The following is a 16,819-nucleotide window of genomic DNA, read 5'->3' as shown; positions in this document are numbered from 1 at the left end:
TTTACAAAACAATAAATTTCGCACCCATGGCCCAATCAAGGGACAACATGGTACATATATATTTAAATTTCAGACCCTTTCAGTCTAGCAGTCTGTTTTCTGTAAAACGATTAAAACATTTCTCATAGCAATTAAGTGCGAGACGTTCTAGTCTCATGTCTCATAGTTTATTTTTATAAATTTATTTTTCCAGTTTTTTTTTTATTTGTCCAAGGTTATCTTAAGTTTGCTACAAACAAAATTGTTAAAAGTCAGTGTTCGTATTTTGAAGGATATTACCTTACCTTAAGTCAATTGTTTCTTCTTCACCAGCAAACAAGTCAAAATCTAGAACAATTTTCTTTTTCGTCGGTGTATAACGCCTATGTTTGATACCCACTGCATCGAGCATCCTTTTAGAAGCATGATAAGTAGGTTTTTCATGATGTTTGTCGGATATATAAATTACTTCTTTAATTCCAGATTGAATAATGATTTTTGTACATTCGTTACATGGAAATAGCGTTGTATATAGTAAAGCTCCAGTCAAGTTTGCACTGTTTTTATTCAGTATTGCATTCGCTTCAGCATGTACTACATACATCTTTTTGTCATTAAAAGGATTTTCTTTGTCCTTACACCATGGAAATTCCTCGTCATTGCAATTTCTTGGAAATCCATTGTATCCTACTGCTAGTATGAGGTTATCTTTGTCAACAATACAAGCACCTACTTGCGTGACCGGATCTTTGCTGCGTTGTGATGTGAGCAGTGCTGTTGCCATAAAGTAATCTTCCCACGATAAATAATCAGTTCTCTGAGACATGTTTGGTTTTTGTGCTAAGTACTACTAAAATATTATTGTGCATTTATTTAATAAAGAAGAGATAACCTACCCAGCGTTTACTTACTAGTAAATAAAACTACAAGCATCTAAAGTGGAATATTTGGTACAGAAAAATATGCCACGCTGATTTTGACATATGTGACACAAAATTGTTGGTGTATTCCATGCATCAACAAACAAAAATATATATCGTTCTCATTGAAAACAACAAACGCCATTTTTATATTAGCAGGCAAAACGGGAAAGCAGTTCACCAGCTTTAAAGAAAAAAAAGTACCTATACTCTATACATGCATTTCTCGTTTTTTACCTCAACATTTTGTATACGTTATTAACGGGGCCTAATTACATTAAAGAATGCCTTAGTTAAGAAAAATACATATTCAATAAAACCGCTTAAGAATTCATGTACCAATGTTCTGTACATAATTTTATTCAAGTTCTTGAATAACAAATATAATGAATAGGTACCTATTTTAATTTCATATTGATAAGTTCATACTTTTAATAGAATGTTGAAAGTTTAGGTATTTTTCAATTTCAAATATTCTTTTGGGTCTGAATTGGATTTTGTTTGAGATGAAGATAAATCGAACGCATTCGTGAGACGTCTTTGCCAGATTTATTTGACTTTGGATTAAAGTCGCATAGTTTTGCAATACGCTCCCATTCAGTTCCTGGTTCTATATCTCCATTTTCAAAAGAATCCTGCTTCTCAGCTCCCCGACTTGCAGCTTTAGTCTTGGCAATTGATTCTTCAGTTTGCCTCAGCCAGTCTTCCAACTCAACCTTAGCTTGAAGACGAAGCTCTTCTTTTTTTCGTTCTTCTTCCTTGTCTTTTTCTTCCAGACGAGTCTTTTGTTCTTCACGCCATTTGCGAATTTTTTCAGGTTCAACACGGGCTACAGCTGGTTGCGACCCGGAATCAATTGGTTCGCCTACATTTTGGATGATTTCGAAACTGCCTGTCGACGACTCGAGACCGACACCACCTGTATTAACGCTGTCTTGTAACAAAGTGTCTTGTGCTGGTGGCAGGACCTCGTCCTCTAAGCCAGCCAGAGCGCTTTGTTCACGAGCCAAAAATTCAGCTGCTGGATCGACATCTTTGGGTTCAAAATCATCACCAAAATCCATTGTAGGGCGTTTTATCAGTTTGCTAATAAAGAAGGGCGTATATTGCAGTGAATTGATTTTTTCTTTTATTTTGAAGACGAAGATATTATTTTTTCAGAGAATCTTGTTTTGTATAAATACAATTCGAAGCACTTACCTGCTAAATAAGTTTTATAGTTTACGTTTTTTCTATAAATTATTTTATCCAAAAAGATGACGCAGAACAATAAAAAATATATTTGGTTTTTGACACAAGATATAAACGCAGTCTTGCATGGGACTTTTGTGCTAGTGTTTGGATGGTAATAAATTATCATCCAAATTACCATCCACAAAGGAAAGCAAATAAGAAATCGATCTTTTTCTCTCCCTTGTTCTTATGTGCCCAGCTAACAATGTTGGTGATATAAAGCTTTACAGAAGCAACAGTTACATCTGGAAAGCTTTTTAGAAGCAAAATTTTTAGTCGGGTGTCTTGTGCGTCTACGTCTTCGCGTAGAAGTCGTCTTTTAGATCTATGGAAGAGTACTGCACTGCCTCTGCAGGTAGAATTCTTGGTTACATTTTTTTTTTTCATAAATGAGCCGATATAGCAAGATTTTCCAATTGTGTAACAGGCTGTTTTGAATAGAGCCCAAAATTTCTATTATCAAATCGTATCGGAATTTATTTCATTTAGACTGTAGTGAAAACAGGCTATAAACAAGATTTTAGCTAAATTGAGTATTTATGTAAAGAAGTTTCACATCTCTTGCAAGTACATATTTAAACATTTCCAAAAAATAATTTTTAAAGTCGCGAAGAATATTACGCATTCGAGAGAATTCGCACACATAAATGGACACGCCTTATAAACAAAATAATTCTCCGCGTTCAACGCAAGCCACATGAACTTAAGATCTGAATTTTCAGAGGCTCTTATTGGTCAGATGTCATAAAAAGTTAGGTGGCATTTAGTTACGTTTTTTGACATTTAGTTACGATTTTCAGGTGGAAATTTTTATCTGAAAATTCATGTCGTTTTCTATTGACGAATCTCAGAATGAGATTTGTGAATTTGACAGCTGAAAGGGGGGGTGAAGAGGGGAAATAGTGGACAAATCTCGGATTTCATGATCTATTTGCGTCCTGAGATTCAAAAAAATGACAAAAAAATGAATCTGAGATTCAAGAATCTGATTCTGGATTTTTATCAAGATTCACGCATACAAACACAAGCACTTTCACATGCACACAATTACAAAACTAGATTTCATATTCTATTTGCAGTGGAAAATCTGAGAATTTTACACAAAAATCTCAAAAGTCAATAGAAAACGACATCAGATGGGTGTGTTTGTGTTGGTGAAGTTGGTAAACGTGCCTAATGGGCTACACACCAAAATTGAACTTTGTGATTAATGCAAGTTATAAATGGATTTGTTATTTCTTTTGTGTTTGGACATTTGTTGCGGTGTTATTGTTATTATTTGTTGATATGATATTACAATCCATATGTAATTAATATAATTTTGTGTTTTCCCTCCTCATGTTTATGTGCAAAAGTGGAATAATGAAAATAAATGAGGAAATCAAAAAAAACAAACTAATGAAGTTGGGGACCAAAGCAACATAAAACATACGTAAGTGGATAGCATATAGCAGAAACGGATGTTATGAACCCAACTACTTAATTTTTACAAATGTGTACTAAAGTGATTTCATTGAAAATATTTATTAATAACTCTGTTTTTACAATCACTTGAACTATTTTTATTATTCTAGAAAAAAAATGTTCTTTTTTTAAAGTCAATCCAAGTAAAGAAAAAAAGTAGATTCTTCGTTAATGTCACCTGAATTTCAGATGATTTTTTGCGTTCAACGTCAAAAAAAATCTGAACTTAAGTTCAGATGTTGCGTTGAACCCGGCCATTTTCAACGTTATAACGTATACGTTGCGTCACTTGTCACTCTTCATGCTACGTTACCTTTATAAACGTCAATTTACTGTCAGTTTATCCTCCCACTGTCTCAACATTTCGTTTCTAAGAAGTCAAACTAGGAGAATGGAATTATCGAAAATTCTCTTAGCAAGCAAATGTTCAGTGGCGTTTATCCAGGAAACCCACTTAAATAATAGGCATAAAGTTTACATCGACAATTATAATGTTCTCAGAATTGATGAGCTTCAGGGGCTCGCCTCTCTTGTCAAAAAAAGACATCATTTACGAAACAGTTCATTTCAGACTGGGTTCTCTTGGGACAACGTGAACTATCTATCGCCACTCGGTATTTTCTCAACGGATTTTGATCCCACCGAGATCTCCCCTCCATAATATTACTTAACTGCCACGCCAAACCAAATTCGTGGCTATTCCAAATTCAAAATTTGAATTTTTAACATTCTACTTTAACTGCCACCACATGATCTCGTATGAAATTTTAGAATTTTAAAACAAATCTTATCAAATCGTTAAAAAAAAAAAAAAAAAAAAAAAAAACCAAAAAAAAAAAAAAAAAAAAAAATCAAACAGCAAAAGACAAAAAAAAAAAATTCAAATCAAAATACTCTACATTTCCATATACAGGAGGGCAGTACTTAACCCTTAGGTTAAGCTATTCCCTAGTACATCAAAAATACTTTAAAACATATTCGCCAGTTAATTGATTTAATTTCATCTAAATTGAATGTTTTATTGTTTGCTACAATGTTATTGTTCTCATCCTAGTATCTATGTAATTAAAATTCTGTGATCTATTTTGTATTAGTGTTGAGCACATTCATACTACTTTACTGACTATTTCATTTTGTACCTCCTACCAAATGTATCTATACTATTTTATAAATTAAGAAGAGCTATCGCTCGTAAAGATAGAGAAACAACATCAATGTATACCAAAATGTATCTTCCTCTCTACACCATTAATCGAATCTTTCACTCAGTCACCCTAAATGTATATCTCAATGTTAAAATGTTGCTCATACACTCTCGTATACTGTGATTTTACTTGTATGTTTAATGTATATATGGCGCTCTCGCTTCATAAACTCAAAAGAAACAAAAAAGAAAAGAAACGAAAAAAAAATAAAAATCTCAAGCAATATGTTAGATATTAAGCATATCACTGCACTGGCCAGTTTTCGTATATATGTAGTTTTAAGATAGGTTAAGTTTATTGTATATATGTATTCGTGACTACCGTCACAAACAAATTCAACTAAATGCTTATGAGCAAAAGCAGTCCAACCATATATTTAGTTTTATATAAATACTGACAGCCACGAGGCTTTACAAAAAAAATACTCGAAAAAGAAGGCAATACTTTATAGCCACTTTAGTACAATAAAAGCTATTGTTAGAATAAGATATAAAATGTATCCTCCCACTGTCGAAAAATAGTTTTGTAATATGTGAGAACTCAAATTATACCCGAAAATATTTTATTTTTAAAAACCATTCTAGCAATCAAATCATCTGCAATGGCAACTTCAATGATTATGAAACAATTCAAGACTGAGGAGAAAATTGCTAGTGAACCCTGGCCAGACGATGCTGTCCTCTATCAGCCTTATGAAATGGAGCAAATACTTTTAGCAGAAAATGCTAGTTGCCTCGCTGTTAAAGCTTACCTTAAGATGTGTAATATTCCTTATTCTGTAAGGTCGACTGCTAATGCTGAATTTATGTCCCCTGGTGGAAGAATGACGAAGTTGCCATTTATTAAAGTTGGAGCATTTATAGTTGCTGAATTCGAACCAATTGTCAACTTTGTGGAACAAAAAGAGTGTGCTATTGGTCAGTGGCTAAATGAAGATGAAAAGTTTGATTTGCGTTCGTACGTGTCCCTGGTAGAGAACATTTTTACCAACGCCGAATTGTATATTTCATTCTTGGATAATGAGGTTTATAAAACTGTAACCGAACCACGCAATGGATGCGTGTTCCCGTGGCCATTGAACACAATCCAGAACTTTAAAAAACGGCGGCATGTATTGAAACAACTTAAAGTTTACCAATGGAGCGATATGAATCTGTAAGACGTTCTAGAGAAAGTTGTCAAGTGTTGCGAAACCCTCACAAGCAAGCTGGAAGAAAGTGGCGGTGCATTCTTTTATGGAGATGAGCCTATGGAATTAGATGCAATCGTGTTTGGTCATCTATTCACCATATTAACAACTACACTCCCAAATAATCATTTGGCACAAAGCATTCAAGGGTTTAAAAAGTTACTAGACTTTTGCCAAAACATAGATAGTAAATTCTTTCAACTGTCATAAAATTTTATTTCAAAGAATATAATAAAAAAATAATTTAAAAAAAAAAATAATTTTACCATTGAATAATTATTATTTACTATAATTATAAACACTATTATTCTCCTGCTGGTGTTTCCACTGTTGCTGATGCTTCTGATTGTGAATTTGAATATGCTGGTGTTGCTCCTCAAGTTACGACTACAAACAATGTCGATGAGCATGAACAGAATCAAACGACTCCTGCAACAACGGGCGTAGGAAGACATCAGAGACCTGGAAGACCACTCACGGCGATCCAAAGGCCATAGTCGAAATGGCAAAAAACATGAGCAAAGTGAATAAAAACTTAGAATCCTTGAAAGAAATAAAAAAAAAAAAAACTACAAGAGATGCAAAAACACAAGAAGCAAGAAGAAACTTAATCGATGTTATAAATTAAAATGTGAATTAAACTGTGATTTAATTTTATTTTTTTATGTTTTTGTTGGATTAAATAATAATTTATTATTTAGAAAATAGTTCCTGTGAATTTTTAAGTATTTTGAAATGTTTTTTTTTTTTTTAAATAAAAGTTTATGAAAAATAATCGTTGAGTATTTCATTTCTAGCGTTAACAGCTTGAGTGTTGTATTGTGATCGCTGAGTATAGTAGTCATCATTTTCTTCTTGGATGTTCTCTTGATCGCTCCTTTCATCAAAGTTCATGTCATTTTTAAAATAGAGGCATATGTTATGCAATGCACAACATACGTTGAAAATTTGGACTGCTTTTTCTGGAGTGTAATGCAGTTGTCGAGCTGCTAACAAACATCGGAATCGGTTTTTGAGTAAACCAATTGTTCTTTCGACTACATTTCGGGCTCTAGAGTGGGATTTGTTGTAACGCATTTGAGGACTATTTGGTGGCGGAGTCCTAAATGGAGTCATCAACCAAGGTTCTAATGGATAACCTGCATCTCCTAGCAAAAAAAATCAAATTTGCAAAATTTATGGATTTTTGGAAGTAATATACTACATACCTATTGCTAATACATATTCGTCTCTGACACCGTTTTCGTATCTTTGTTTAAAATGAGATCTTTGTAGACTGATATTCCATATATGGGAATCGTGATTTGCCCCTTGGAAACTAGCTTTAAACCGCGAATCCACATTTTATAATCGCAAATCTAAAGAAATATAGAAATTTTAATCTACTCTCTATTAATTTTACATAATGCACATTACAATTAGAACATTCAGGGAATAGTATCCCTCTCTGTTATAGAACAAAAGTTTGTCATCTCTCGGGAAAACTCAACGTTATATTGTAAATCAGGTAAGAGCTCAAACCAATAAGTCGATTTGGCTCAAACCTTTTGTTTATTTTTGATTCCAAGGAGGGGAAATTGAAATTTTTTAACGGTACCAACTAGAGATACTGCAAATAATGATTCGGCCGAATACCGAAAATTCGACCACTCTTATACATTTACCTACTATTGCGCCAAAGAATTCTGAATAAGAATTTTTATTCACAAAAACTTATCATTAGTAAATTTTATTTTCTACAGCCCTAACCAAAATTTAAATTTAAGGCTGACTTTAATAGTTAACTGAATTATACATATTTCACCCTACCATTAAACAATTTAATACTCAGGTACAAGGCTAACGCTTAGCTAGATTTAATAGTTGACTTTCATAACCATAAAATTTAACCGAGCGTTAGCTTTTAACCTGAGTTGTTTTTATACACTAGCCCAAAAAGTTAAAGTAACAAATCAAAATTCGTGATAGCTCCAAAACAAGTACCTATTCGATTTGATTTCTTCTACTAAGATATATTTTTAGAAAAAAAAAATTTCAAAATCGTTGGAACCTTATAAATAAATTAAATAAAAATTCAAAAATAAAATTGGTATGCAATTTCGTAGAAATTACTAATCAACATTCAAAACTTAAATGTCAAAAAAAAAGAAAAGAAATGAAAAAAAAAGAAAAGTATCCAAAAATGATACGAAAAGATTTTTTTTTTTTTCAAAATTTAACATTTTATAAAAACTTTAAATTTTCATTTACAGCTGCAAATTTGAACAAACCCGTATATCAAAAGTTCTTGTTCGCATATACATACATAAATCAGTTTAAGCAAATAAACGAGGTAGTTTCGTATTGTATTAACTGGACCCTTACCTACTCTTTCATTTTGCGGTTTAAGAAAATAGTAAGTATATGCCACAGTGCATGTGGACAACATTCAAATAATGTGAACTACAACTTTGGCCTAGATGTTATTACAAAAAGCACCCTAATCAAAATTAAATAAACACTTCCACTCTATAACTGAAGAAAATCTTCTTGTCGTTAATAAAAACAAAAAACAAAATCCTTTCAAATATATGTACATAAGAATCAAACGTTCAAAAATAAATTCAATTGAATAATTATATAATATAATTATTCAATGATATTGTTTTTTTTTTCCTTTGAAAACGAATTTTATTTTTTTTATATATATAAATTTTCTAAATTTCTATATAAAAACTTTTAAGAATTGCAACTTGAACTCTAAGAACAAGTTCGTGCGACCCAGTCATTTATTTCTAGAATGAATTGAACAACCTCACTCTGTGGAGATGGTTGACACTCGCCTAATAGCTCAGGGAAATTAGTCAAAATATGGGCATTAAATCGCATTTTTCGCGGGACAAAATTTTTTTCATGAAATGTGTTCGGGTGGTTGTCCTTATCATAAAAGTCAATTTGTTGGCATAATTGGAGGTTGGGAACAGCCGCCATCTTGGAAAAGAGATTGGTATCGTTTTTATTGAATAGCTCCATTGTTATTCATTTTAACAAAAATTGACAAAGGTAAGACTTAACAATAAAATTATCTAAGAAATCATATACAAAACAATTCCGTGAGTTGATTAAATAAAATTTTATAGTTGGTCAAAGTGCGGGTTTGTATCGCAAGGTTGGGACAAAATGACATTTTTTCATATATCTGACGAACTTTTGATTTGTTTGGATAATTCTTCAAGAATGAATTGTAGTACTTATAATTACCTATAAAATGAGCCCACAATCGTTATTGTCACCATCGTATTGTAGAAGTAATCTAACTCCGAATCTCCCCATGTACTAGTCAAAAGTAAGAAAACAGCTGTTTTTTTGCTAGTAGGTCGAGAAAATTTTGGGAGTAGAGGTATAACCAAAATATAAGTACGCAGTTTTGCAGCCATACGCGTGTTGATGTCGATTTCGAAGGTCTGACAACTCTAATTTTGTGCTTTATACGGTTTTTGGCGGGTTAAATAACGTAAGTTTTCCAGTTAATGTGAATGGGCTAAATTTATACTATTTGAAATTATGAATATACAAGCTGATGCTCTATTATTTTTCCTAAATCTGGATACCTCAATCTCGGCTATGGGGTTAATAGAACTCACGATATAAGCTTTTTTAACTAACCATATCAGGCTTTTCAATTTAAATAAACAAACAAAAATCTAAACAAAAAAAGCTTCTAAAACATAATCGTATAAACGGCTTATATATAGTTCTATTGGTCACATCCTCAAGATTGGGGTGTTCAGATTTAGGAAAAATAATAGAGCATCAGCTTGTATATTTATAATTTCAAATAGTATAAATTTATCCCAGTTACATTAACTGGAAAACTTACGTTATTTAACCCCCCAAAAACCGTATAAAGCACAAAATTAGAGTTGTCAGACCTTCGAAATCGACATTAACACGCGTATGGCTGCAAAACTGCGTACCTACTTATATTTTGGTTATACCTCTACTCCCAAAATTTTCTCGACCTACTAGCAAAAAAACAGCTGTTTTCTTACTTTTGACTAGTACATGGGGAGATTCGGAGTTAGATTACTTCTACAATACGATGGTGACAATAACGATTGTGGGCTCATTTTATAGGTAACTATAAGTACTACAATTCATTCTTGAAGAATTATCCAAACAAATCAAAAGTTCGTCAGATATATGAAAAAATGTCATTTTGTCCCAACCTTGCGATACAAACCCGCACTTTGACCAACTATAAAATTTTATTTAATCAACTCACGGAATTGTTTTGTATATGATTTCTTAGATAATTTTATTGTTAATAAGTCTTACCATTGTCATTTTTTGTTAAAATGAATAACAATGGAGCTATTCAATAAAAACGATACCAATCTCTTTTCCAAGATGGCGGCTGTTCCCAACCTCCAATTATCCCAACAAATTGACTTTTATGATAAGGACAACCACCCGAACACATTCCATGAAAAAAATTTTGTCCCGCGAAAAATGCGATTTAAATTACTAATTTCCCTGGGCTATAATAGAATACAGCTTAGGGAAAGCAAGTGTTCATGTTGATATATTTTATTGTACTTTGCTATATTAATGCAAGGATAAAATGGATTTTCTAGTGGAAAACAAAAGACAGAGATTTTTATTAACACACCGTATAAATAACACACACTACATAACAGCACATTTGACGACGACATTTTTCTAGAAAATTCCCATCGAAAAATTAAGGCACATTCCCAGTGTGAGAGTCACAATGGATATTATTAAGATGGCGAAACAAAGATAGTTTTGCTGAATTGGCATGCGGAACAATTTCGCGGACATATTCAATGATGATGCAAAAAGTAGCGTAGAATTGAGATCATCAGCTGAAGTATTGCGATAGACAAAGGGTCGAATGCGAATGTGATGGCCATTAGCTTGTGCCAATTGACAAACACGTGTAACAGATGATGCTGTGAAGAACGGCATAAGACCCATTAGCAGCCAAAGGAGGACGTTTGCGATATTCAAAATGACCACCTTCAATTCGGTGTATTGAAAATCAAAGTCCTTGAAGAGAAATATCATTCCTGCTAAGGCGTTAGATAGATTCATAACAGTAAAGAAGCAGACCGGTAGAGATAACTTGTTGTTAAGATGATCCAATAGTTTTCGAAATTCCAAAACTTCCTGAAAACAAAGATCAAATTAATATAGAAAATGACGATTTGTCAATTTTATTTACCCTCATCCAATCCAGGCTCTCTATGGAATGCATAAGAAGCTTTTGAGAAAGCGTCTGCAAATGGACCATCAGTAAATAACACTCTATGCTGTAACTTGTCAAGATGACTATTTCCACAAGATCCTGAGTGAAAATTGTACACAGAAGAGTAAGCTAAAAGATAAATGAGAAAAATGTTATTTTATTTATCAAAAATTCATTTCATGAAGTACATTAATATAAGCATGGAAATGTAAAACGATAATAAAAGCCAGTAATAATAGACGAAAAATTGTCAAAGAATTGAAAAAATGTGGTTTACAATCTGTGAAAAGTCCTGACCCCATTACAAGGGGTCACAACATTTTTTATTTTAAAAACGGTAAGTTTTAGACAAAAATTACGTTCTACAAAACTGTAGTAGCTGAGGAGGTTATTTTACAAAAAATTGTCATATACAATTTGTGTGTACTTTACACAGATTGTAAACCACCCTAACACCAAACTGTATACCAAAAATCAGCCTGTTACAAAATCTATTTTTCCTGGGCATTTAAAATTAAAATAAAAACATGATTTTAATTGAAATTCAAACCACAAAATCAGGTATGGCCCTCATTTCACTTCTTATTATTTTTTTCAGATTTTGACTCTGTAGAAGGCGATAAAAATTTCAGAAACCAGTTCTTGCATATTTTTACTTTACTGACCTGAAATCTTCATTCGTAGTCAATTTATGAAGTCATTAAGACATGAAACGTTTATGATTTTAAGCTGAATATTTGTTGCCTAGACATCTTTTCGATATCGAAACCTTATTTCAAAATGGTGAGTTTTATCTAGACCATATTGCATTTAAACTAAAAACTTCAAAAAACCATTGATTGCATTGATATGGAAATATTCACTATGGCGTATACGTAACTTTTTTTTCATTTTTTATTCGTCGTCCAAACGGGTATAGAGCACAGTTTATAAAAGCACCGATAGTGCCTGTCAGCAAGTGTATGCTGTAAATTAAACATCTTAAATGAAGGCAACCCTGAATGCCAATCAAATTCACTTGGGTGGAGTATTGTGTATCGCTTAATTTAAAATATGAGGTAATATTTAAATCAAACTATTTAATGAAACCATGCTTAATTATTTTTTGTCTTTATCATTTTTTCTCTTTAGAGAAATAAGTTGTAGGATTTTTAAATCTCTTAAAATCTTGTGAAATTGAACATACATATTATAAGCTCTCATTAAAAAATTATACTTTTTTTAACTTAAAAAAACCTTTTCATCTTATTCTATAGAAATTTATATTCTTGGGTTGTTACGGTCAGTGGCGTAGCGAGGAGGGGCGAGGGGGCGGACCAATGGGCCTTATAGATCGCAGAGTATTAACAAAAAGTAATATCAGTTGTAGATAGAGCGTTACTATAGAACAATTTTTTTCTTAGAATATAAATTTTAAAGAAGAAGAATCACCCCTTAAATTTAAAAATTTAAAAAGTGCAGGAAAAAAGAGATACAAAATGTCAGCTAAAATTAAGCTCGATCTGCTTTTAAAAAAAAGTACCAAAACAATAATTCTTACAGTGGTTTTAAACTCCAAACCAAGTATGCAATTTAGTGACAAAAAATTTTCAAAATTATTGGTACGGTTTTAATGGTTTTTATGTACCTATACAAATTTTAAAAATAAAAAATTGGTAGATATGCCATTTAAAAACAAATATTAATCGACACATATGTAAAAACAAAATTTCATTGGTTCTTTATCCTTTATTATTGAATTTTCAAAAAAAAAATATTTTTTTTGAAAATTATCATTAGCACTTAAAAAAAATTAAAAAATCGGTTGTAGGTTATTCAATTTTTGAGATTCCAAAATTTTCTTATGGTAAAGAGCAAGTAAAAAATCTTATAATTATAGAAAAGTGGAATTTCATTTATTTTACTGTTTTTCATTTTGGGGGTGACACCATAATTGCCGCCCCGGGTGCCACCCATGGTTACGGTTAGGTACTAAAATTATTCTATAAAAAAATGTTCGATTAAATCCTTTGATTAAGAGCCAATTTTTCAATCTTCTAATAAACAGTCAGTTAACTGTTCGACAAATAAAGTTATTAAATTAAGAGCCAATTTTTCAATCTTCTAATAAACAGTCAGTTAACTGTTCGACGAATAAAGTTATTAGGCTCATAAACAGTCAGATAAAAACATTGAATTTTTCAATCAAGAATAATTTATTCTACAGAATAACAAAAAAAAATTGTCAAATTCAAAAATATTTAAAATTAAACGTCATTTTTATTCATGATTGTTTTTGTTTTCTTGTGTTCCACTGTATTTTTTTTTTAAATTCTTTCAAAACAGCTTTGACAACTGACACAATATTTTTGTTGAGATTATTCCTTAGAATAATTTTTATTCGTCTCCGAAAGAAGCAGATAGTTTTATTCTTAGGAATAAGCTATATCTGCTTGTTGAAAAATTGATTTTTTCTCTATCCTTAGGAATAAGTACTAACTGACTGTTTAACTGACTATTGAAAAATTGGCCCTAAACATTAAATTTTTCAATCAAGAATAATTTATTCTACAGAATAACAAAAAAAAAATTGTCAAATTCAAAAATATTTAAAATTAAACGTCATTTTTATTCATGATTGTTTTTGTTTTCTTGTTTTCCACTGTATTTTTTTCAAAATTCTTTCAAAACAGCTTTGACAACTGACACAATATTTTTATTGAGATTATTCCTTAATAATTTTATTCGTCTCTGAAAGAAGCAGATAGATTTATTCTTAGGAATAAGCTATATCTGCCTGATTTTTTCTCTATCCTTAGGAATAAGTACTAACTGACTGTTTAACTGACTATTGAAAAATTGGCCCTAAGTCAGAAAATCCGAAATCAAGAAAATAAATTTATGATCTGTTTTTGACAAAACTTCAATTTTCCGTATTGGCTATTTGGCAATTTTGAACCTTTAAAAAATCAATTTCCCTTTAACTACTTATAACGTTAATGAAACCAAAGGGTTTTCATAAGCTGATGGGAAAATGAAACATTTAAGGTTGTATGCAGTAAGGCATATAAAACTCAAAATAAACACAAAAGCAATCGAATTAAAAAGAAAAATTACAAAAAATCGAATTTAAATTATACATTTTTTAATCATTTCTTATTAGCAAAAAATTGCACTGGAGCTGATTATTTGGTGTGTTTTAACCCTCTGTCGGTACACGGGTGCGAATTTGGCTGGACAAAAATAAAAAAATACGATATTTCAAAAAAGTGGTCACAACAAAAGTCTCTTTATAAGGGTTAAAAATATATTTTTTTTGAAATTCTGAATACAATATTCGAATTCCTCGAAAAATTCTACATCAATTTCATATATGATTCTCTATAAAATATTGAGACCGATAAAAGTTTTAGCGACATCAAATAGTTTGACCAAATTCGCACCCATGTGCCTATCACGGTATAAAAAAGAGGTGTGCCTGCAGAAAGTTAAGAATAGATACCAGAAAAGTATAAAACCAAGTTTGGTTTTCAGATTTACCTTCTTCAATTAGGTTCCTAGTTACTTTTTTCATTAGAATTTATTTGCTAAAACAGAAAAAAGTCTAAAAATTTCACCGTTTTTCGAATTTTAATTATAATTTAAACAGGGCCTAGCTACGCCACTAATACTAACAAACTGACTAAAAGCAGCTTATCAATTTTTTATTATTTAAGCTTAGTACGCAGCTGAAGCGAAACGAAATTTTCCAAACAAAATTTCGTTAACGAAATCTTGAACGAAATTAAATTTGTTTTATTTTTGGTTTAAAACTTATTTTCGGATGTTTTTTTATGGAATTTTTTTATTTGTATTTTTATTAATTTTATTTTGGTATTTTTTTGTCAACATGTTCGCTGTTGACTTTGGAGACTTCAAAATTTTTCGTTTCGCTTCAGTAGCGTACTAGGCTTTAGATTTAGACTGATAAACTGATCAGTCCAAAAAATTAGATAATACAAAATAGCAAGGCAATTTTTGTAAAACAATGGTCAGGTTTAGTTAAGTTATGGGCTAAATATTTAGTCAAGTTTGTTAGCTGTAAAAAACAAATCCATACAATTTACGTTATTTTATTGGAAAGTTATGCAAGATCTCCCTAACTCGGTTTACAAGTCTACCTTAATTTCAGGTCAGAAAATGACTTTGACTAAATATTTAGTCCCTAAGATTTCCTGAACGTACCCAACAAAATAAACACAAATAAAACCTTCAATCTATAGCCTTATACTTTACCTTTATTGGCATTTCATATGGTACTAGTTCCACTGGCATCCAATCAACTTGTACAATCTGCATCTGCATCAACACCGAAGGTATGACGTATGCCAAGAGAAGCGTCAGAAAACCCAATCCCAGTCCGACATAAACCCAAAGAATCGTACATAGTCGTTTGGGTTTCATTGACATCAAAAAAACTCGCTCAATCAGATTCTGCAATTGCTCGTTATCGATGACCTTACATACAAAAATTGCCGTTACAAATCCAATAAGATGCAGTGCATTCGGTATGATATAACCGAACACTATTTCGCCCCAATTATGAAGGCTCATCAAATGGAAGCTCGTAAGATTTGAAGCTTCTTTTCTGTCATTTGTGAAACCTCGATCACCTCTATAATGAGATAAGGCATTTTTTGTTTCTTTTACGTAATGAATATATTATGTGACACACTGATGAGTTCATTTACCTGTATGAAGCTAAAAATTGAAGAAAGTATCCAAAACATATGATGACCATAATAATCATAGCTTGAAGATAGCTCAAACAAGCTTTCAATTGCGTGGTTTCTGTTGAGATCGGATTTAACCCAACTAGCGCGAGTATTGTCATATAAGGGCGAAGAAACTGCAATATAAATTTTGCAACAAAATCATATCACAGCACGACACACAAAATATTAACCAAAACCCTCACCTTCCTTTTGCAATAGTCAAGGATAGCCGAAGTTGGTTCATTATCACTGGGAACATCGTCCATCTGATTGTTGCCAACGTTAATAAAAATGAAAGAACTATTAGATGTATTTCGACGCATTTTTGAATTTCGATCTTATCACATCAACAAATGTACACACAGATAAATTAAAATTTAAAATTAAATGTATGACTTAAAGCAAACAATTACGTACAATAATCTCGGTCATACTGTCTTCAAAGGTCGTTGAAGAAGATGCCATTCTAGAGTATCCGTGTCGCTCATTATTGATCGAGTGAAGTGATCTTTGATGTTGATTCGGTGAGCTGATCGGTTGATGCTCTCGATTTCGATCCTCTGAATCACAAAGTTGTCCGTTGGTGCATTCAATTGAGGGGCCAAGGAATTGAGGGGAACTGGGAAGGTTTTCGTCGGATCCATTATACATCGTGTTGACAGTTTAAGAGTGAACAATACAAAGAACGTATGGAAAAACAAAAAATTGCCAAATGATGATCGGAGAGCAGAATATCACACTGATCGTGCTCATATTAGCCGGTGCACTGTTTTCTACTGTTGCTGCTGATGTAGGAGGGCTTGCCATATTGGAGCGATAGTGTTGCACTTAACAGAAACTATATG

The 16,819-nt window shown here is 31.9% G+C and overlaps 4 protein-coding genes and 1 long non-coding RNA gene across 10 annotated transcripts; 1 reads left to right on the top strand and 4 right to left on the bottom strand.

Annotated features, from left to right (window-relative positions):
* LOC129919504 (probable deoxycytidylate deaminase) lies at positions 1-1,128 on the bottom strand. Of its 5 annotated transcripts, none has more exons than XM_056000404.1 (3): positions 876-1,128; positions 285-829; positions 1-229 (listed from the first exon to the last, which is right to left on the bottom strand). In XM_056000404.1, the coding sequence occupies exons 2-3, from the start codon at positions 803-805 to the stop codon at positions 202-204; spliced, it is 549 nt and encodes a 182-aa protein (XP_055856379.1). In that variant the 5' UTR covers positions 806-829; positions 876-1,128; the 3' UTR covers positions 1-201. The 5 variants fall into 5 exon arrangements, with proteins under 5 accessions (XP_055856379.1, XP_055856375.1, XP_055856377.1 ...); XM_056000400.1 differs by having other exon boundaries at positions 285-826; XM_056000402.1 differs by having other exon boundaries at positions 285-819.
* Positions 1,129-1,229: 101 nt separating this feature from the next.
* On the bottom strand, positions 1,230-2,234 carry LOC129919503 (clathrin light chain-like). The gene is made up of 2 exons (XM_056000399.1): positions 2,100-2,234; positions 1,230-1,985 (listed from the first exon to the last, which is right to left on the bottom strand). Exon 2 carries the CDS (start codon positions 1,961-1,963, stop codon positions 1,367-1,369), a length of 597 nt encoding a protein of 198 aa, XP_055856374.1. The 5' UTR covers positions 1,964-1,985; positions 2,100-2,234; the 3' UTR covers positions 1,230-1,366.
* A 1,497-nt stretch (positions 2,235-3,731) lies between these two features.
* LOC129919059 (metaxin-2-like) lies at positions 3,732-6,247 on the top strand. Its single transcript, XM_055999880.1, is given in 3 exon segments — positions 3,732-3,952; positions 5,314-5,326; positions 5,386-6,247. A coding segment is annotated over 1 exon segment (798 nt). The 5' UTR covers positions 3,732-3,952; positions 5,314-5,326; positions 5,386-5,402; the 3' UTR covers positions 6,201-6,247.
* A 455-nt stretch (positions 6,248-6,702) lies between these two features.
* On the bottom strand, positions 6,703-8,074 carry LOC129919060 (uncharacterized). Its single transcript, XR_008773043.1, has 2 exons — positions 7,199-8,074; positions 6,703-7,138 (listed from the first exon to the last, which is right to left on the bottom strand). It is a non-coding gene; the product is annotated as an uncharacterized LOC129919060 (long non-coding RNA).
* Positions 8,075-10,598: 2,524 nt separating this feature from the next.
* On the bottom strand, positions 10,599-16,819 carry LOC129918765 (uncharacterized). Of its 2 annotated transcripts, XM_055999477.1 has the most exons (7): positions 16,684-16,819; positions 16,392-16,593; positions 16,178-16,240; positions 15,951-16,108; positions 15,496-15,874; positions 11,218-11,370; positions 10,599-11,162 (listed from the first exon to the last, which is right to left on the bottom strand). In XM_055999477.1, the coding sequence occupies exons 1-7, from the start codon at positions 16,779-16,781 to the stop codon at positions 10,692-10,694; spliced, it is 1,524 nt and encodes a 507-aa protein (XP_055855452.1). In that variant the 5' UTR covers positions 16,782-16,819; the 3' UTR covers positions 10,599-10,691. The 2 variants fall into 2 exon arrangements, with proteins under 2 accessions (XP_055855452.1, XP_055855453.1); XM_055999478.1 differs by lacking the exon at positions 16,684-16,819 and having other exon boundaries at positions 16,178-16,311; positions 16,392-16,506.

The sequence above is a fragment of the Episyrphus balteatus genome, chromosome 4 (genome assembly GCF_945859705.1).
Source record: "Episyrphus balteatus chromosome 4, idEpiBalt1.1, whole genome shotgun sequence".
NCBI classification, from domain to species: Eukaryota; Metazoa; Arthropoda; class Insecta; order Diptera; family Syrphidae; genus Episyrphus; species Episyrphus balteatus.
This window is presented reverse-complemented; position numbering and strand designations above follow the sequence as displayed.